The sequence below is a fragment of the Netta rufina genome (assembly GCF_964035555.1).
Source record: "Netta rufina genome assembly, chromosome: 15".
NCBI lineage: Eukaryota > Metazoa > Chordata > Aves > Anseriformes > Anatidae > Netta > Netta rufina.
Window position 1 is genome coordinate 888,961 of NC_140138.1, and position 21,455 is coordinate 910,415.

At 37.0% G+C, this 21,455-nt stretch overlaps 2 protein-coding genes across 2 annotated transcripts; one reads left to right on the forward strand and one right to left on the reverse strand.

Annotated features, from left to right (window-relative positions):
* Positions 1 to 3,823: 3,823 nt before the first annotated feature.
* BFAR (bifunctional apoptosis regulator) lies at positions 3,824 to 10,783 on the forward strand. The gene is made up of 8 exons (XM_084295706.1): positions 3,824 to 4,079; positions 5,054 to 5,384; positions 6,182 to 6,383; positions 6,717 to 6,886; positions 7,541 to 7,685; positions 7,869 to 8,039; positions 8,583 to 8,785; positions 9,698 to 10,783. Exons 2-8 carry the CDS (start codon positions 5,119 to 5,121, stop codon positions 9,888 to 9,890), a joined length of 1,350 nt encoding a protein of 449 aa, XP_084151832.1. The 5' UTR covers positions 3,824 to 4,079; positions 5,054 to 5,118; the 3' UTR covers positions 9,891 to 10,783.
* Positions 10,784 to 10,900: 117 nt separating this feature from the next.
* On the reverse strand, positions 10,901 to 20,599 carry PLA2G10 (phospholipase A2 group X; the record flags this gene model as incomplete). The annotated part of the gene is made up of 4 exons (XM_084295790.1): positions 10,901 to 11,834; positions 14,348 to 14,454; positions 17,215 to 17,380; positions 20,545 to 20,599. The coding sequence occupies 4 exons, from the start codon at positions 20,597 to 20,599 to the stop codon at positions 11,689 to 11,691; spliced, it is 474 nt and encodes a 157-aa protein (XP_084151916.1). The 3' UTR covers positions 10,901 to 11,688.
* Between the last annotated feature and the right edge of the window lie 856 nt (positions 20,600 to 21,455).

Sequence of the window (21,455 nt, forward strand, 5' to 3'; positions counted from 1 at the left end):
GCCCAAGGAGAAGAGGCGCTAGGCCCAGGGCAGCACAGCTGCAAGCCAAGGCTTTGAGACAGAAGGGCTGTGCTTCTGAGAAGGCAGAGCCTCAAGGGCAGCTCTGTGGTGGAATGGAGCCGGGTCTCCAGGGAGGGAACACCAACTGATTTTCAAGAGCAACCTAGTTTTCCCAATGCATGGGCCACAATTGTAGTAATATTTGCTTGGTGACATAAACCATGTGTGTTAGAGAATGAAATTTGTTTGCATCATCTCCTGGGCTCAGCTACTTGATACACGCAACAAATCGAGAATTAGTAGTAACCAATGTACCTGTAATCAAAGTTGAACTTTAGATATAATATAGAAAAAATGCAAATGTTATTCCAAGGGAAAAGCAAACTGCAAGGTAACTTTGCTTGAAGTTTGAACCTCTCTTCGAGGTTCATAAGTCACTTAAATTTAGTAGGATAGATCTTGTGTTTTCTAAACAGTTTTCTAGAATGCAGTGTGGTTTTCACAAGTTGCTACCTGTTTTCATTTAGTTGTAAAATTATGATAAACTGTATTACAGAATTACAAAAAGTGGTGGAATGTTACATTACTAATAGGTAGCGTAAATCTTTGTACTTATTCTGGAAACAAAAAGATCTGCATAGAGCAGTACTATGTGTGAAATAATATTAGAGATAACCTGAAAGTAAGTATAATGCTGTGACCCTTCCTAGCTCAGAGAGATCACTGGCTAATAGTTATATTCATACTTTAAGCAAATTGTGTTTTCTCTCCTCTTTTCTCTCCCTTCAACTCACATGCATACAATTTATTAAGGGAAAAAAGAAAAAAGAAAAAAAAAAAAAAAGAAAGAAACAAAAAAAAAGAAAAAGAAAAAAAAAAAGAAAGAAACACAAAGTTTGATAGTTGTTTTAGAAATTTAACGTTTTTCCCCAAGTGGCTGAGCAATCCAGGAAGTCTGTTTCAGTTACAAAACAAAGCTAAATAAACTGCAAATAAAAACGTCAGATGCTGTAATAAAGTGTGGTTACTTAATATTAAGTATTATGTATTACAAGCAAGAGAGATTTCCTGCTTCAAACGTAGGTATTATTATTGTGTATTTAAAAGGAAAATGTGAAACTGTTAACTGTCCTTTGGGGCTTTAGCTATTAAAAAAAAAAAAAACACACACACACACAAAACAAAACAAAACAAAAAAACAGTTTCTTCTTAACTTGGAGGAGAAAAATGAACTCATATAGCAGGACTAAAACAGCACAGTTATACTTAGGATTGACTCCTCTGCAGATGACAGTAGCTACAAAAATATTCATGTAGTGATATATGTGGCGTAATAATCTGTACTACAAGTTAATCCAATTTTACCTTGGATATAGTATTGTATGCTCTGGTTTTAAGAATGCAGCATCTTGGCAATGTGCCACCTATATATGGTAAAAAGCATATTATTATTTTTTTTACATTAAAGCAGAATACCCTGCTTAATTGGGGTTTTGTGGAGTCTGGCAATTATTCATCACAAGTACTTTCTATCTAATTTATAGTAATTTGAACTACTGTTTGATTCTACACGTCTTTTCTCATTGCTGGTCTAATGTCCAGTTAATCCTCTCATATTTACTTTTGGATATTTTTTAAACAAAAAGTTTGTCCCAAGCTACAGAACTAAAGTTCAAATAGAAGAGAGTCATTTGTCTTCCTTTGTTTTTATGAGAAGGTCTGCTCTGGAGAAAAATCAAATTCTGTATGACCATGTTTACAGCCTAGGCTGCTCGTTCTTTGATCCACTTTTGGAATATTCTCCTCTTAACTGTTTTCCTATAAAAAGTTTATTGCAATGAAAAGGAAATGCTATTAGGTGTTAAAAAGAATTTATAATTCTTATGATATTTATTCAAGTTTTAATATCAATTATTGTGTAATTGTCCTTAATGTTTCAGAGGCATACATCTTCACTTCTGTTTAGTTTCAGAAGATAACATATTTACCTAATGAAATAAGTGCCTACCTGATTTTTTTTTCCATATATACATTAGTAACTGCACTTATGAAAACATAGCTTGTAATCTTAGTTCCTAAAAACTCCCATTTTTTAATGACACAGGAAAAGCTTGGCTGCTTTCCAAATGACTGGGTAGTCTTGAGAGAGAGCAGGGCAAACAGCTAATTACAGTGTTACAGGGTGAGGGGGAATGGGCTTAAGTTGCTCTAGGGGAGTTTTAGGTTGGATCTTAGGAAGAACTTCTTTACCGAAAGGGTTGTTAGACATTGGAACAGGCTGCCCAGGGAAGTGGTGGAGTCACCATCCCTAGAAGTCTTTAAAAGATGTTTAGATGATAAACATTTAGATGATTTGCTTAGGGATATGGTTTAGTGGGGACTGTTAGTGTTAGGTCAGAGGTTGGACTCGATGATCTTGAGGTCTCTTCCAACCTAGAAAGTTTGTGATTCTGTGATTGTTTTTTTGGCTATGAAGCATTGGAAGTTAGCTGGTACAGACTTACCATTTACTCTGTGCTGATAGTGGAATTCTTCATTGTTATTTGACTAAAGCTGAAATCTGTTTTGGAGTCCAAAATCATTCCTATGATCCCTGAACCATTATAACTAAAACTGTGTTTAAAAAATCTAACAATGCTGTGTATGATTGAACAAATATGTCTGTTTATTCCATGTCAATGGAAATTTGTTTAGTACCTTTAAAATATCACTTTAAAGAAGGTCAGAATTGGATGCTCCTTTTTTAATCACAAACAGATCCAAGCAATAATAGCTGCAGTATTGCTAATGGAACTCCACTTGTATGTGAAGAAGCAATAATTGGTAAGTAAACCAAATAAATATGCAAGTGTGGTATGCAAGTATTGGATTGTTGCTCAAAGAGTTGATAAACTTCTCAGCTATGTGTTTTTCTGTCCCGGAAGAAATCAGATTAGAATAGTTCTAGAGCAAACAAAAATAGGACCATGCATGTGTCAGCACAGGAACAATTGACTTCTGGAGACACCTGGATAATATGGGAGAGGAAGCAATGAGAAGCTATTACTTTCATTATTGAAATAGGCTGAACTAATGGTAATGTTCGATATCTGATTTGGGTAACTCAGATGTCATTTGAACTGGATTTGTAGCTTGTACCAAGCCGAACATGGACAAAATCTTTATGAAAATGTTACTTCTTATCACACACTGAAAAATACATCTCAATAGTACTTAAAAAATCAGTTTGTTTTGGACTCCAGTCAAAAAGAAATACAGTAAGGGAACAGAGACATATAAATATTTGTGAATGTGTGTTATATAGAGAAATACTCCCAAATGTGGTAAAAATAGCCTGTGTGAGCCAGCTCACTGCAGTATGTATTAGCTCTGCTGTTGAACAAGCCTCTAGAAGCCTAATTGACCTCTGCAACTAACTCTCTAGATCTCAGCTTGTAAAATAAACCTCGTTTATTAGACCACGTTTCCGTGAAGGAAGATGAGCGTGGAGACGTGTGTTCAGCAAACGCAGCCCAACTCACGAGTGTGGGAGTGCATTAAGAGCACCGTGACGCGTAGCGGTGCCACAGCATGGCGCAGCGCGGGGCTTAAAACGGCCCGAGTCGGGCTGGGCCTGGGCCTGGGCCTGAGGGGGAGTGGTGGGGAGCAGGGCCGCCGGGCTTTGAGGGGGCCGGGAGCTCTGAAGGGGCTGGGGTTAGCGGCGGTGAGGGGAAGGCGGGCTTGAGGTGTGCCCGGCCCCGCCTGGCGCCGCTTCGGGGGGGGAGGAACAGAAGGGCGCCCTGGGCCCGGGCCTCGGCTGAGGTGGCGGCACCGGGGCGGGAAGGAGCGGGCGGGCAGTGGGGAAGCCACCGGGGGAGCTCTGAGGCTCCTGGTTGGTGCTGAGGTGAGGTAGGTCTGCGGAAAACCCCGCTGCCTCTCCTTTAGAAAATTAGGAGGACGTTTTCAGACGCAAAAGAGTGGTTTGGTTTCTTCCTCTTGGAAGTGATCTGTCGCTTGCTTTACGTAGGAAACTGACAGCCTGTGCTTGGCTGGGAAGAGAAGTGGTGGTGAGCGCTTTGGGGAGCCTGGCTGCACTATCGGTATGTTGCGCTGTACTGCTTGTCGGCTTCATTATTCTTTTTTCTTACAGACTCGCATGTTTACTTCTTTGTGTTTGGTCTGGTCTGGATGGAAAGATAGTAACCCGGTAGTGAGCAGCAGTCAGATGGGGTAGAGCGTAAGCGTATTTAAGTTTGTTAATGTACAAGGGGAAAATCTTTCAGCCCTTGGTCCTTTCTCACGTGTAATGATAAGTCATCTGGATCAATGTGTGTTCTAAGAAACTAGATACGACCAGTTGCCAGAGTGTAGTAGGAATATAAAACAAATGGGATGATATTTTTGGCAAGCTGGGGGGGAAACTTACACTGGAAAAGATGTGGAAATCCTATGCTTTTCTCAGCTGTGCATTTTCAGAAATACCAGCAATGGTTAATTACTAGTAAAGAAATTAATGCAGAGCTCAGTCCTTCACTGAGATGGCAAACAGAACAATCCCTTATAATTTTGAGGCATGTGACTAAATGAACTGGGGGTTTTTACATTGCCTAGCATTGGTCTTTGTTAAATTTTATTCCATATACTTGTAAAGAATAGGGCCAGAGTAAATTAGATCAAAATGTTGCGTGTATTCTGGTGTTTGTTTTATTTATTCTCTCCTGGTATTTTCTAATGATGTTTCTTTTGATTTTGGCCAAAGCCAAAATAAGATGGGTGTCTCAATTGGAGAGTTGGTGAGGTTTTTGGTTTCACTTTCATGTGCTACCTAACACTGGAAAAAAACATACAGGGAGACTGAGCTCAACACTTTACATCTAGAGTCTGATTTTGATTGTAGTTTGTAACAAATACATATTTTTCGAAAAAGTAGATAAAGTTTCATTTTGGAGAGAGTTAAGTTAGTTAAAAAGTTTAAAACTATCAGAGTGACAGATGTTATGATGATAAAATAAACTTCTTGCAATTCTAAACATCTAAACATAAACTTTTCTTATTGGGACTTGTTGCTTTACAGAAGTAATGCTGTACCAGATTTGAAGATCTGAGAGAGCTTTTGGTTTGCATAAAGTATAAAAGGAAATGGAAGAAGATGAGACTTCACGAGGTGAACCAGAGAGGGCAGAATTTAAAGCACGTGCTACCCCTGAAATCAGTCGGCGAATATCAGTTAGTGAGTTCCATTGCCATTGCTGTTATGACATTCTGGTTAATCCCACCACCCTGAATTGTGGACACAGTTTCTGTAGACATTGCCTAGCCTTGTGGTGGGTATCCTCCAAGAAGAATGAATGTCCAGAATGCAGAGAAAAATGGGAAGGATTCCCCAAAGTCAACATTCTTCTCAGGTAATTGTAATGTGCTTTTCTTTAAAAAATTATTTCTTAAACAACCAAAATTAACTGTCTGGTTTCTTGAATCTGCTATAAATTCTTGTATTTTATTGGTAATTTGAACTGTCACAAGGATGTTTAGAGCCAGAAGGCTTATACCTTGTTGCCTTTTTTTTTTTTTTTTGAACTGTTCAAGCATGTTTTTCTGCATGAAAGTAAAGTGTTGTTTGCTTGTTTGTTTTTCTTGCATCCGTTAAAAATATTGGGAAATAACCAGTTATTTGAAGTTAGAAGGATCCTTGATAAGTTTGTGATTATTTCTGTACTAAGAATTATTTGTAGGAAGAAGTATGATCTTATGGCAGAAGAAAGCTCAAAATATCAAACTGTTGTCTTAAATTACCTGCAAGTTCTTGCAGTGTGTTCAAGACAACATTGGCCTACATTAATAGGATTTTTAATAAATAGTTTATAGAATTAATGGTGTACTTTTATGTTGTTTCTTGCTTAGAATTTTGGAATGATCAAGGCATCCTAGTGGTGTACACAGTACTGATTTTATATATGAGATAAGGATTGTTGTTTTTAAATGTGAGATTTTTAACTTCCTCCATCTTTAAAAGCTAAGAAAAATAAAGTTTTAAAGTAATTGGTTTAAGTTTAATTTTATTAAGTATTGTTAACTGATGTTTTCTTGCTTTCAAAGATGAGTCTTCAGTAGAGGCTGGAAAACAAAAATCTTAAAATTAATCCCTTTTCTGAATGCTAGGCCTCAATGGTTATAGGTCAATGACAAGTATTTTTCCCATTAGGGATGTTATTGAAAGACTTTTCTCTGATGCAATTGAACAAAGAAAAGAAGATATTCAACAAAACAGTGATGTAGCACGCAGCTTAACAACCTTCCAAAAATATGGGAATGACCAGATTTCTACAGCTCCAAACACGGGAAGAATTAATCCTCGAGGAGGAGGGTTTTTCTCAGGCGTTCTGACAGCTTTAACTGGTGTAGCAGTAAGTTTCGTTGGGATGGTTTTCCATATACTTCATTTAATATGTAAATAAATATACTTATATTACATGCACATAAAAAAGGGTTGTATAGAAGATATTTTAGCTGAGCTGAGTAAATAAGGTAGCAGAGTTGTCTGTCAGCAGCTATGATTGTAATATACAACAAATGGAAGTTAGACAACTTCAAGATAGTTCCTTGTAACCTAAATATTCTCCAGGGTTCTTAGCATGAAAGATTTTGCATGTCAAGTCCATCAATGCACATTTATTTGTGTGATAATATATTAGCTTTGCAAAGGATCTCTTTTTTTTTTTTTTTTAATCTACATATAGGTAGTACTACTTGGGTATCACTGGAGTAGCAGAGAATTTGAAGATGATCTTCTTGTCCACAAGCCAGTTGCTAAATGGACTGCTGAAGAAGTGATACTTTGGCTAGAGCAACTGGGCCCATGGGCTTCACATTATAAAGAGAAATTTCTGCTGGAGAAAGTAAATGGAAGGTGAGGGGTCTAATTGTCAGGAGTGGCTGTCATTTGAGTGGACTACTAGATAGTTTTTGTTAGACATGGTATATTATAAAATGACCAGGCTTTGTTCCATAGATAGTGGGAATATTCTATGGATGTAGCAAAGGAAAATACAGGGTAAGTTTTAACACTTATAGTTGAAAACTTTAGTAGTAGACACTAAGCAACCTAACAGAAAATTTTCTAAGAACTTGTTTAAATACTAACAATGTAGACTGAAATGATACTGAAAGTAAAATTCTACTAATGCATTATCTACCCCCCACCTTTTCTTTCTTGCGGAAATATGTGTGCTATATGCATTGTTGCACTCAACCCAGGAGTTCTAGGTTTGATATCAGGAGACCAGACTAGATCTGTGATGTACTGAAGAATTGTGTTCAGTGATAGCCAACAAGCTGCTAAATTTGCGTGCTGAAAGCAGGCAAGAGAAAACTTGAAAAGAAGGATATTTAAAACCCAGGCTCTGAAACGCAGTTGATTCAGAATACTCCATGTGGAATGTAATCCAAAAGGTGATAACTTCTATCAGTAGCTTATTGTTTCATTATGTAATTACTGATTTGTTAGTCATATCTTTTTGGTGAAGAGTCACTGTTTACCTTCTGAATTCTTCTGCTTTTGTAGGCTCCTTCTCACACTGACAGAGGAGGATTTCACAAAAGAGCCTTACAGTATAGTGAACAATAATCATAGAAAAGCTATTATGGCAGAATTGGAATGTGTCAAAACTTTAGGTGTTAAGCCACCACAGAACCTTTGGGAATATAAGGTAAATTCTTTATAAAGTCTGTAATCTATATAAAGTAATTTTAAAATGTATTTCAAATAAAATTCTCTTAAAGTCAAAAGCAATGTTAAGGAACTGTTGTATTTGAAAAATGATCTTTTTAAAAAGTCTAAGAACTGATGTGTCCCTTAATTTTTTCATTGTTTTAAATTTGATACCTTTCAGGCAGTAAATCCAGGAAAATCACTCTTTATTCTGTATGCACTGAAGAGTTCTCCGAGACTCAGTATGTTGTACTTGTATCTGTTTGATTATGCAGAAGCTTTCCTACCTTTCATCCACACAATTTGTCCTATGCAAGAAAACCAGTATGAAGATATTGTCACAAAATTATTAGTAAGTGTTCAAGTGCTGCATGGTTGAAGCAATTTGAAGCAATTTAGTTGCTTAAAATTGTGATTCATCATTTCATCTCATTACCATTCAACTTTTTAAAAAGAAATATTGTAAAGTAAATGGTTCCTCTTATTTTATTGAATGAGATTAACAGTGTTACAACCTTTAGCAAGATATTTAAGGATTTTAAACACGTGAAAACGATTCTTATGATTCTTTTTTTTTTTTTTCTTTTTTTTTTTTAAGGTCACATGACTGTAGAAAAACCTTTATCTGAAAATATCCACATTTAAAAAATGGCATTATAAAGTCTGGACATTTGTGATGTTTTGTGCTACTCCAATGGAAATTACTGTATTACAGTGTTATCTACTAGAAAGCATTAAAAAAAAAGATTAATTACTGCTTTCATTTTTTTAAAAAACAAAACAAAAAAAAAAACAACAGAGGACTAGTGGAAATAAGCCAGCCAGTATTGTGTCTATTTAGTAGGAAACCGTTTAACAGTTTTTTTGTTTTGTTTTGTTTTTTCCTAATTTACAGGACCTCAAAGATCCTTCTTGGAAACAGTGGAGAGAATTCATTGTGAAGTATTTATTTGTGCCATACCAGTTGATAGCTGAGTTTGCTTGGGATTGGCTGGATGTGCACTATTGGACATCAAGATTTATAATTGTAAATGCAATGCTGCTCTCTGTTCTCGAGCTACTCTCCTTTTGGAGGCTCTGGTCAAGAAGAGAATTGAAGTAAGTCTTACTGAGCTTGTTGAGGGGTTTAGGAAGTACGTGACCTTATAAACTGGAAAATAAGTCTCTTATGACTTCACACTTGCTTACTGAAATTACATGTAGTGTCTAACCACAACTCTGAAACTAATAAGAATATGTGAATTTAAATCTGCACATGCACTAATTTCCAGTCTTGAATATATTTCTTGCTGTGAATACTTGAAAGGATTTCTTACAGCTGGTTTTACTGATCAGATGTAGCAAATGCAGTAATGGTAATATACATGTTCCTAACCATTAGTTCTCAGGATAAGAGTTAATGTGTACCTGCCTTTTATGGTAAATGGTATTAGCTGTCAGCTGAGAACTAAACATGCAAGAATTCTGTCAAGATATACTTATGGTATAGTTACTAAAGGATGTATCCTCAACTTAGTTTAGTTAGACTGATATCACCTCTGATGGTGATCAAAATTGCTAGAAGTAACAGGAAAGTTACACCTGAAGTAAGACCAAAACAGTATTAATATCACTTCATAATTGCTTGATCTTTTGTTTATAGTTTTTAGAAGTCGCATAGGAGAAAGTCTTGGTTTGACATACATGTATATGGGGTATTCACTTTCTTTGTCAGCAGCTAGGGGGCAGAACATCTTCAAACGAGAACAGAGTATATGAACATAATCTATGACAAATCCAGAATTTTACCACTTTAACTGCTGTAGCTTGTAGTCTGAATAAATTGACTTAACACATCCTCACATAAAATGTAGTATTACTATATTTAAGAAAGTTTCTACGGAGTGCAGAATGATGCTTTGCAGGTAACTGAGTAAGCGTTGAATAATTTGAGGCTGCAGCATGTATTAACTTGGCTTAGAATGGTTAAAAACAAAGTTCCATTAAGCCTCTCCCTTTCCTTTTCCACAGGACTATTCCTCACAGAATGTGGAGACATTTCTGGAAAGTCTCAACCCAGGGTCTTTTTGTTGCTATTTTTTGGCCTTTTATACCTCAGTTTGTCTGCAATTGTTTGTTTTACTGGGCCTTGTACTTTAATCCAATTATAAACATTGATCTTGTGGTTAAAGAAGTAAGGCGCTTGGAGACACAAGTGCAGTGATTGGCATTAGAAATGTTGAGCTATTTAGTTTCTAAAAGTGGTTATTTGAAAGAAACTTTGCTTTTTCTCCTGTATGTATATGGCAGTGAAAATGTTGGATTACATTAAAGATACAAAAAAGCCTTAAGGTAAGTTACTCTTAAACAGTTGATTCCAACTCTGAGGATGGGCTTTATTATCCAAAGTTATTTTTATAGTAAAAAAAGTATATCTGTATTCCTGATTTTGCCATTTAAAACTTAGTCATGTCATCATATTTTTGATCAAATCAAACATCTCTATTCTGTCTTAAAATCGGTGTCTTCTGAACAGCTACTGTAGTGTTTAACTTAGTATTTCATACCAGGGAAATGTGTTGCTCAGAACTTAAACTTGCCAAAGGAGAGTTCCTCCTAGACAGGCTTGATATTGAAAGTACTTCAGTGTTTTCAGCCTGCTTTACACGTGAAGTTGTGACTGTCAAATGCACAGTAAAGTTTGTTCTAGAATTCCCCCTGTTGAAGGCAAAGACTGCATTTTCTTGCACTTTGGAAGATATTGGTGATTTGCGATTCAATTTGCTTTGTTTTGTTCAGATCAGTTAGATTTCATCGATAGTTTCTTTAATGCTCTCCTCTTAAAGTCTGTTGCTAATCCTTAAATTCAGGATTATCTCTTAAAGGGATTATTTTGGATAAGTGACCTGACACTGTAATTATGTCTTACTGCAATGTGTATCTAGATCTGTGAGTGAATGTTGACTGGAAGGTTATTTTGTATAAACTGGATTGCCATTTTTTAATGTATTTTTTTTTGACTGAAGGAGAAGCTCTTAAATATTCAAGAGCTGTGTTGCCTTGCATTATGTTGTTGATTTTTTCATTTGTATCATTAATATTAAACTTTAAATCTGCCTATGAATATTTTTAAAGATTAAAGATACCTTTTTTAATCCTAATCCTTTCTAAAGAAGTTGTATTTATTTTATATCAAAGTGCTTGACATTTTCTTTGACGGTAAATGCTTCAAAAGAAAAAACTATGTTGAGCAATTTTTAATACAGGTAGGACCTCTTAAGTAGAGTGAGATACAAAAGTTGAATTAGATTTAATTAACATTTAATATGGACAAGAGGGCTTTTTACGCTGATGCTGTCACTTTATGCGTTCCTTCCTGTCAGTTCAAATGTAACAAATGTTAAGATAAATGTTAGTGGAAAAGTGTGGATTGTATCTTACATTCCAGGGAAGCGAGGATAGAAAACTTAGAGTGAATGATATTATGAATCTGAATATAAACCCAACAATATTAGATATTAGGAAGGAATTCTTTGCTGTAAGGGTGGTGAGGCCCTGGCCCAGGCTGCCCAGAGGAGCTGTGGGTGCCCCATCCCTGGCAGTGCCCAAGGCCAGGCTGGATAGGGTTTGGGCTTTGGGCAGCCTGGTCTAATGGAAGGTGTCCCTGCCCACAGGAGGGGTTGGAACTGGGTGGTCATTAAAGGTCCTTTCCAACCCAAACTATTCTGTGATTCAAACAAATTTTAAGTCAGTTACTCATTAAACTGATAAATACTAAATAGGAATTGAGATAGTAAATAAAAGTTTACACCAAACTACTGAACATGCTTTTTTAGTCCATGTATTGTAAAAGATAAATGAGAATGTAAACGTTTACTTCAGCTGTTCTGGGACAGAGAAGCTAGAGTGGCAGGAAGGAGAATCAAGAAAGCGAAAAATCATTTCTTGTCAATACTGTGACAAAAATAGTCTTTTTAGTTTTAAATGCATATGGAGTTTTCATAAAGGCTGATGTTTTGTACCTAATATCTACACACAGGCTGAATCTCACCACACATAACATCTGGCCACAAAAGGTACTTTGTATGATAGGGAGCTTTAGAAAAACATTTGGCAGCTTGGCTATCACATTCACATGCCATTTTTTGACACTTTTCTTCTATTGATTCTGAAAGAAAACAAATAAGTTTGATATTAGTTTGAAGTAATTAGAAATAACAAATGGAACTACGGCAATCATTACTTCCTATTCTATGTTTGGCAGATAAATAATGCAATCCTTTACAAAACAGCAATCATACTTTATTTTACTCTTGTAGTTCAAATGCAACAGGAACTATACTGAACTTTAGTAAGACAGTTCTTTTGCTTATTGGGAAATCTGTTGTATTTAGACTGAGCTCCATGCAAGGACAGCTCAGCAATAGAGGATACATAAGCATGGTTTGCTTTAGCAAAAGTTCTCTACCTTCTTTAGAAAAGGAACTCTGGTAACTAATTCCTCTGGAAAGTGATATGTAACCCTCTTTGCCTGCCCTTTTGCTCTAGTGAAATTTGAGTTTGGGAAGAAATTTCCATTTCACATGTGCTTTTACTCCATTAAAGGATGTAGCATTAAAAATTATCTATGTGTAATAAAGAATGCAAAGGTGTTCTATCTTCAGCTTATATTCTCCCCCCTCCCCCCCCCCCCCCTTTTTTTTTAATTAAGGTATTCTGTAAGAAGTTAGGTAAAGTATGTTAAAGTACAATAAAATCCATCTCTAGCCATGGTTGTTTTGTAACTGTAGTCCTTAACAGAAACTTAGTAGGGTTTTTTGCCATGAATGCTGTCTTCTAGCATTAACGTTTCTTGTTGGCATGAACGGTTTCTTCCACAGCAGTATGTTTTAGTCTTATTGTGCCAACCTAGAAACGCAATTTTTTTTTTCCTGCAGCAGTCTGTAAACTGAAAAAATTTTGATTATGTTTTGTCAGAGCGTGAAAGCTTACCTCGATCTCTGCTTGAGATTTGTCTAGGAGCAGAACAAGCATTCAGTTTTGTGATGAAGAAACTCAAATTCTGCTATGAAATGGGACTGTTTTTAATGTATATACATTGATGTTGTAACTAGCTACCCTATAAGCTTCTCAATAGCGTAAGTAGTATAAATAAAATATTAACTGAGAAGACTAGAGAAGAACTATTCTTTTTTTTTTTTTTTTTTTTTTGGGGGGGGGGTTTGGGGAGGAGAAGGGGAAGGGTTATTGCTCCAAACTTTGCTGGCATACCATTTGAGAAAGTTATTTTATTATTTTGTTCCAACTTTATTTATTGCTGATATGCTTATTGTCTTGACTAGTATTTCAAAATGTCAGCTTCTGGTCTGGAATAGGAGCAGAACCTTTACAGCCAAACATAGGCTGACTGCAATTTGACTGTTAGATAGTTTAAGAGAGAAGATGCTTAGCACTTCCAGAGCGGAGGAGGAAATTACTAAGTAGAGAGTCTATATGAGCTAGATGCTTGGGCAAAATAGGGGTTGAATGAAAAGGAGGAAAGAAAATAACATCAAAAACCTTCATCTGATTTCAGGTCAGGCAAATATTAAATTTAGTTGTGAAGCGAGGGTTTTTGTTTTGTTTTCTCTGAATGACCTACCCTGCTACCTGTAAAATATGTCAGTCTGAGAGTTAACTTTTAATCAAATTTATAAAAGGGCCTGCACTTTTGCAATGCAAATAATAAGATACTAAGCTGATTTGTATTCTGGGTAGTAGCATACATGCAAAATAACTTTGACTTAAAAAACATATTTTTTTAAAGTGTTAAGTGTTTTAAGGGCTTGCAAAGCTTGGGGGCTTCTTAGGTGTTATAGCTTCAAAAAGTTCTTGTATATGTGAAAACACTGAGTGTTGTAAACAAATCATGTAAAAGACATGCTGCTTCTCCCTGTTACATATATTTGTTTCATTTCTTTATCATCTCTTTGTCCCTCCCTTTTATACTGTAGCTTGGCATGTATTACATTCATATTTTGGAGCAATCAAACAAGCTTTATCAGGTTGAATTTTCAAATCTACATTTTATGGCTTGTGGACACGCTATTTCAATAAACAAATATACTCATCAAATAACTTATTACCTCAGTGTTTGAACTTTTAAGTTTTAATTGCAGTCACTTGTGCATTGCAGTCACTAGCAGTGTGGTGTGCAGTCAGTCAGTGGTAAGTATGTCAAAAATGTGTACATTGTGAACTTAGAAATGGTATGTAATATTTTCTGCTGAGTATAAAAATGATCCTTTTAAACAGCTGTAATTTTCTGTCCCTGTTTGTAGTTGCTTTCCAGTTGGAGACCATGGCATAGCGTGGGTTCCTTAATATATGTACACGTTACACAGCTTGAGTGAGAATGGGTAGGTTGGTTTGTTTATTTTTGAAGTATTTTCTGAAAAAATAATAGAAACTTGTAGATCAGAATTTTGCTTGGTTATGTCAGCAGGTGGGGATTTAGAAAAAGAAATTGCATTCAGTTGGTATAGTCATGCTTTCTAGAAAAATAGCTTACCCTGCAAAGAGGTTGCAAAAGGAGGGAAGGTAAAATAAGGATTTTGCAGTTAAGGAAGCATCTCTTTATGAAGTCCATGAGGCAATCAGTGCAAGAAAAAATAAACCCAAAAACATTAACCGTCCACTCACCACACATGGCAACATTGTCTTCACATTCCCAGTGGTAACTTTCTATCTTAGGGTGACAACCTGCTCGTTCTGCCTTACCATAGCAGCAGTCATGGTTAAAGCAGCACCTGAGAGAAACAGAAATGGGTTTGCCTTAATTCATACTGTGGTAATTTACAGTCACATAATCCAGATGGCTTTTTATCAGCATATTTAGTAGGTTGTAAAGTAATAAAACAGTAAATGTATGAATGTGCAAAGAATTGCCTAACTGAATCAAAACAGGATAACTGCTTAACAGATAATATAGACATTAAGCATTCTTTCAGGGGAAAAAAGTGTCTGATACACATTGATTTAGTTGAACTTTCCCTTTCATCTGTAAGAATCTATCAAGTATTCTCAGTTTTAAAAAAAATGCCTACCCCCTCCCTTTCAGCCCCTTTCAAGAAGATGATTAAACACCAGTATAGTTTGTCAGATAATAATTGGCAGAAAAATAAGTCACTTATTGATGACTTTTGTAACAATTTCGGGGGGAGGGAGGGGGGGTTAGATGAGAAAACTTGTTAGGCCAAAGCATACTACCAAAAATGTCTTTTCATGGCAAAGTCCTTAGATGGTGCAGGTGAACTGTTCAGTAACGCATAGGCATGGTTGCAGTTTAATGTCATATACCTAAAACTGTTTACTCCCTGTCATACAAAAAAAATAGAAAATTACCCCAGATCATGCTTTAAAGGTTATTCTTTTCACATTTGAGACAATGAATTCATAGACTTTCTATCACACTGTGGAACTAAACAGTATAGGTAAGTGTTAATGGCATATTTTAATGCTTAAAAAAAATAATTATTCATATGGTGTGGAGACACTGCAAGCCCAGAATAGCAAGTAGGGAAGGACCTGAATTCAGATAGATAGTTTGCAAGTCTTTGCTGCAGACTGTTCTTTTTCCTTAGTGGAAGAACAGGATGCATCCGCAAGCTTTTTGCATTCAGTCATTCAGTTACCTCCTGGTAGCCTACAACCATCATATTATAGTATGTACGTGATGTTTAGCAATGGTGTTTAGGTTGCCTGAGGAATCTGTTTGCAAGAGACCTCACGGCATTGACTTTTTCTCACTTGAAATGACTTTTTTTTGTATGCTTGTTAAATAATTACTTGGTAATTGTACAACAATCTTCACTTAAACATCCTGCAGTACTTTACAGGCATTTTGCTATTCAATTTTTAAGTAGCTCAATACATCCCTTTTACATGTATGAGTAAGTGTCTTCCAAGAAACAAAAGAAAAAAAATGGACTCAGAGTCTTCATAGCAGGACTAAGGTAAATAAACCAGGAAGTATGGCTTTTTCTTTTTTCTTTTTTTTTTTTTTTTGCCACAGTTCAGTCTATCTTCATGTCTCTACAGAAATAGCAGTCTTATTAAGAATGCCTCTCTTATATTTTTAGAATAACTTTAGACCTAATTTAAGAATTTAATATAAAAAACAAATGCTTCTGTATTTTATATGTCTTATAAAATCAATAAAAATTGTCTCCATTTGAAAGTTTATTTTTGTGATAGGCATAAATTTGAATTGCAGTAAGTATTATACAAATAATTCCATTACAGACATTCTTGCTTCTGATTAAGTATTTCTGTAATTTCACTTAAATTGTTTTCAGACCTAATTCTGAATGTAAACAGTTCACAGTGTAGCTCATGACTATAAGAAATACAATTTGGTAAGAGTGTTTGATGCTACGTTTTAATTAGTGCCAAATACTAATTTGGTCAAATGCAGAAGCAGAGTAATAAGCCACTTCTGGCTTGTTCTTAATGTTACATAGCCATGGCTTGTGCAGAATAAGCTTCTTGCTATTATGGGACTTCTGTGAAGTGAGAAATAGACTCACAAGGAAAGATTAGCTTACTATAGATGCTTCGCCACTATCTTTGGTTATGCAATTAACTATAACTAATAACAGATCCTTCTTTTCATGTGTTCCCAGCCATAAAGCAGCAACCACAAATACTCTCTTTTAAAACAACAGAACTTATGTGCAAAAGCTTGAAATACATATGAAAAGATCCTAAAAGTTTAAGGTCTGAACACAACTACTCTGTGCAAAAAACTCAGATGCAAGCTTTCTGTATGTCTTTCTGTATGTTCTACCCCAAATGTAAGTGTCAGGTATTTGTTTTAATTTGTTTTACAATATAATCTGGTTGGAAAGTGATAACCAAGAGGTAACATATGGTGGGGAAATTTATTGTTATAATGATAACCTTGAAAATGTAAAACTTTTATTTAACTTTTATTTAACCACAATAACCATGAAATCATCTCCCTGACAGCTACCATTCAATTATTAGTTAAATTGACGGTAGTCAGTATAATAAGGTCTCATACTAAATTTAAAAGGACTGGTTTTATAATTATTGTAGTAATGATTCATAGCTCCTCTTATTCAAAAGTTATTTTTCACAGGTTGAATTTTGCACAACTTTCTATGTACTATTCATCCCATTTTATTGGTGTTCAAAACAGAATTAGAATCAAAAGACTTGCAATTGGGGCTTTTTTAATAGATAGTTTGAATGTTTTAGTTTTTAAAACGTCTCTAAGAAGACTTCAGTTTTCGGCCAAGCAGCAACAGCAAGAAAACTCAGTTGTACCATGAAACAAATATTAATGCAGTAAGAGTTTGAGATAAAGACTCATGTAGGTCTACAGTGATACTATTTAAATAATTTCAGAGTTTCTTAGCATTCTGAAGAATTTAGAGTCAGTTCCCGTGTTGATGTTAAATAGGCCTAATTCATATTTTAGTCCTTTTTCTCTGTCATTTGCAAGCATTCAGCACTTTGCTACTCAGATAAATAGTTACTCTTACCAATCTACTCTGTCCTTGGGCCATCCTCTTCCTCCCAGTCCACAGTAGCATCCATAACGTAGGTAGGCAAAAGGAGATCGTCCTGTAGTACATCTAATGGCTCCGGCTAATTCCAGAATTCCTCTTTTGTTCCTTAAACGGGCTTCCCCAAGAGTGCCTCTATAAACTATGGAAGAAAAACTTTGCGTTGAATCTAATGTGCAGACACAGTCATTTACATTATTAGTATTTATTTTAACTTTGATAATATATATCAGTACTTTGAAATAATGCTCCATTTTCTTTTTGAAACTCTGGGGCACAGTGATTGACTGTCCTTGACCCAATCCCTTTTCCCCTACTTGGTAGTGAGCAGAATACTGAACAGCATTCAGAAAAGGTGTTGTGTTTTCCTCCCATGAAGGCAGCATATAATGACAGACTTCAGTCATTTCTGTTCTTAAAACTGGCTAGAGCTAGCATGTTCTGTGGTCTAGATCCACAAGTCTGCTAGGACTAGATGTCCTAAGTGGTGACTTTCTCCTTATCCTAAAATGCAATTTTGCCTATGTTATTACTTTATATAATATAAAATTCACACTTGTACAAGTATATCCTTTTTCATGGGGTACTTTTTTTTTTCCACTAATGTATCCTAATTTCTAGGTTAAGATGCCAAGTAACTGACTTTTCTGGGGGAGAGAGGAATTTCTGTTGTTATAATAAGTTGAAGGGATGAAGGGTGTGTGTATAAATTTGGGAGGGAATTCTTTTTGTTGATGTATGTGAAGGTTGTGAAGACTGTATGATTAATGTATATTTTAATGATAATTCCCCTTCAGGGAGCAGAGAAGCATGTGGGTGCTTGGAATCATTTATAGGGAAGTTAGAAAAAATGTTGGTTGTTTAAGGGATTCTCACCATCATTTCTACAGAACAAGACTATTGAAGGACTTTATTGTAGCCATCAGTTCAATACTAAAGCTGTTAGGTCCTGGGCAGATTAACGTTGGGACACCATGTGACTCTTTTTAGGGCTTCAGGTCATCCTTCAGTTTAAGCTAACACATCAAAGACCCTGGATGGTAAATAGGCAGCATTTCCTTATACTGAAGGCTCCAACCTATTTTCAGAAATTTTTAAGTCTTAAGTTATTTTTACATCAGCATTGAAAACATTTACCTTTGCTATCAGTACAGGTTCAATAAATTACTGGAAAAAAATGTTGCAGTAAGGCTGCAGCATTACAAACTAAAACAGCTTATAATCTTAAGTGGTTAGTTTTGCTAGTCCTGTAGCTAGCCAGTAACAACTGAAGGAACCACATTAGTGGCTAACAGCAAAGCCAGGTTTGCTGTACATGTTAGTAACTGACGAAACCCCAGAAGCAAGTGAAGAATGTACAGAGTGTATCTTGGTTCTTGGCTGCTGGGGAAGGAAGGTGTAGGAGGGCAACAAGACAGAAAGAGAAAGGTAAGAACTTCCAAATCACATTTCTGGTTACATCACAGTTGTCTGTTAACTTCGGAGAAATCACAGTCCCATATTTAAATCCAGGTAAAATGGAAGTGATGAACTGTCTACTCCATGGCAAGCTCAAGTATAATTTTTTTGAAGTATGCCACATAAATTAAAAGGAAATGAAATCTTTATCCTTGGAATTTTTCAATGTTACAGCATCTGGACATCCAGGTATAAAGCAAGGCTGTATTGTACCAGATGCTCAAAATGAGGCTGAAGGAAAGGTTTGTTCCAACAGCTTTATAACCCAAGTATAATAAAAGCAATGAAGGATGCTCCTAGAACTCACATAATGACAGAAACAGGAGGAGTATTGGCACGGTAATGATAGCGTTAGTGTATTAGCAGCACAATAAATGTTTACAAAATATTTTATCAGAACTTCTGTGAAATAAAGCCAAAAAAAATGTTAAAATTTCAGGTGTTCCTGCTCTCAAAAGAAAGCTTTACAGACAAGTATTTGGAGGTTAGGGGGGAAACAAAACTAACGAGATCAGCAAACTCAAGTTTAAATGGATGTGATACCTGATTTGGAAGTAAAGGTTGAAGGAAAAACAATGCTATACCAATTTTAAGATTACTTTACACTCTGAAGATTACTTTTGCACTCTGAAGTGAGGAACTAGAATTGGGGCAGTGAGCCTTGTGGAACATAAAGTTGGCCCCATTATGCAAGCACATTACCTTGTGGTCTTTAATCAGGTAACTTTTTTTTTTTTTTTTTTCCCCAGACCCCTGATTCATTCTGTACAGAGGGTATGCTGTAAGAACAGGTCAAGGCTCTTGTCCTTAAGATCTTTCTATTTGTGAGATTTAGTTTGCTGAATTTGCCAGTGGTTTAAGAATGTGTGGACAAGTGCAGGAAGACAAAAGCGAATCTCTTAGTTAAGGCAGCTGAATGCTATTCTGGAAAACTGGATTTTATCCTTACAGCTGTTAGAGAGGTTCAGCATGAGGTTAGTTTTAACCCTTTAAAACAATGCCTCTCAATGGTGCCAGCCTGCTGAATATCCCAGGGCTAGAGAAACAAATTACGAGTGTACTGCTGAGAGCTAGGCTTTGAGCAGTTGATGTTTCCTGTCATTTAAAGTAGCAGAAAATAAGATTGGGTTCTGTCATTTCACCATGGAAACCTAAAATTAGTAGATGCTTTTATTTATGTGTTAACTTAGCTACCTATCTGTAAAAGAGGGATGATGATGGTATAGTTTCAAAAAAGCATGGAGTAAGTACATTCAGGCACTATGCTGATGAATGCCTCAGAAAATCTATGAGGAAATGGAATAAATTATTACAACTGGTCTCTAATACTGTTTAAGAAACAGGATATTAATTTAATAAGTAGGGGACGAAAAAAAATTAAATACCTGCTAAGTGAGCAGTCTGTTATAGTCAGGTACGAGGCAGGGGTCCTTTAACTACATTCCCGTGCTGTAACTTACTCCCGAGGAATGAGTCAGTCTCTACGAATAAGCCCGCTGTAGCTGTGCAGACAATCCTAGCACCAGCAATTCCTTACTTCAGGACAACTTTGTGCCTCGGGTGTCTTAACACCCTGAGATGGGTATGGTAAAACATCCTGCCTCTGTGGAAAGGTTATTACACCTGCAGTTGGGTTTTACATACCAAACTTTTACACATTTTGTCCATTACTGATGAACTTCTGTTAAGGGGGGGGGAAAGGCAGCAAAGCTCCCCCCCAAGAAGCAAAGCCCCCTTCCAGCCTCCCCCCGGCCCAGCAGCTCCCCTTGTCGGGGGCAGGTCTCAGGCCGGGGTCGCAGCCCCTGTAGCCCTGCCCCCGAGCCCCGTCCGCAGCCCCAGGGCACTCACCAGCCAGCAGCAGCAGCAGCAGCAGCAGCAGCAGCGGGCCCGGGCGGGGCGCCATGGGCAGCGGGGGCGAGCAGCGCGGCCTCGCTCTGCGGCCGTCGTGCGGGACTGAGCCGGGGCCGCCCTCGCCGGCCCTAAGAGGCTGCCCCCGGGCCGGACACCGCGCTCCCGAGAAGGGAGGAGCCGCGCTGGGGGCCCCGGCTGAGCGGGGACAGCCCCGCTCCTCTCTCAGTGCGGCTCAGCCTCGAGGCGAGGGGCCGAGCAGCTCGGCTCTGCTGCGGGGTGGTGCCCAGCGCCGGGTTCGTGCGCTGAACCGGGAGGCCGGGGAGGCAAAGCTGCCCCTGCTGCTGCAGCCGCCCGTGGGCTCCGCAGCTCGATCGAAGGGACTTTTTAACCTTCCCTCTGGCAAAGTAGGCTTATACTGAGAGCTCTCTCTCTCTCTCTCTCTCTCTCTTTTTTTTTTTTCTTTTTTTTTTTTTTTTTTTTTTTCCCCACTTCCAGATCATTTACTTTTTGTATATTCTTTCCTTTCCAACTCTTGGATTATTTTGCAAAATCTACAGCTGGGTTTCACATTCTGATCGTGGTGTCATTGCTTCTCAACACACAGACAACACCGCTTGCTTTTACATCACTTTTCTTTGCTGCTACATTCCAGGTATTTCATTAGAGTTTTTATTGTTGTACTAAAACCAGTGCATTTCTTCATGCACCCCTGAATATCTTGTGTATTGATTTTTTTCCTCTCTCTCTTTTGCGTGTAGTATTATTACATTTCAGTATACCACACCCATTGGATCACACTACGACTGACTGGATAAAGAAGTAGAGAGGAGAAAAAGAGACAGCTGGGGTTCTGTCGGTTGGTTGATTTTTTTTTTATTTTTTATTTTTTTGTGTGTGTGTGTTTGTTT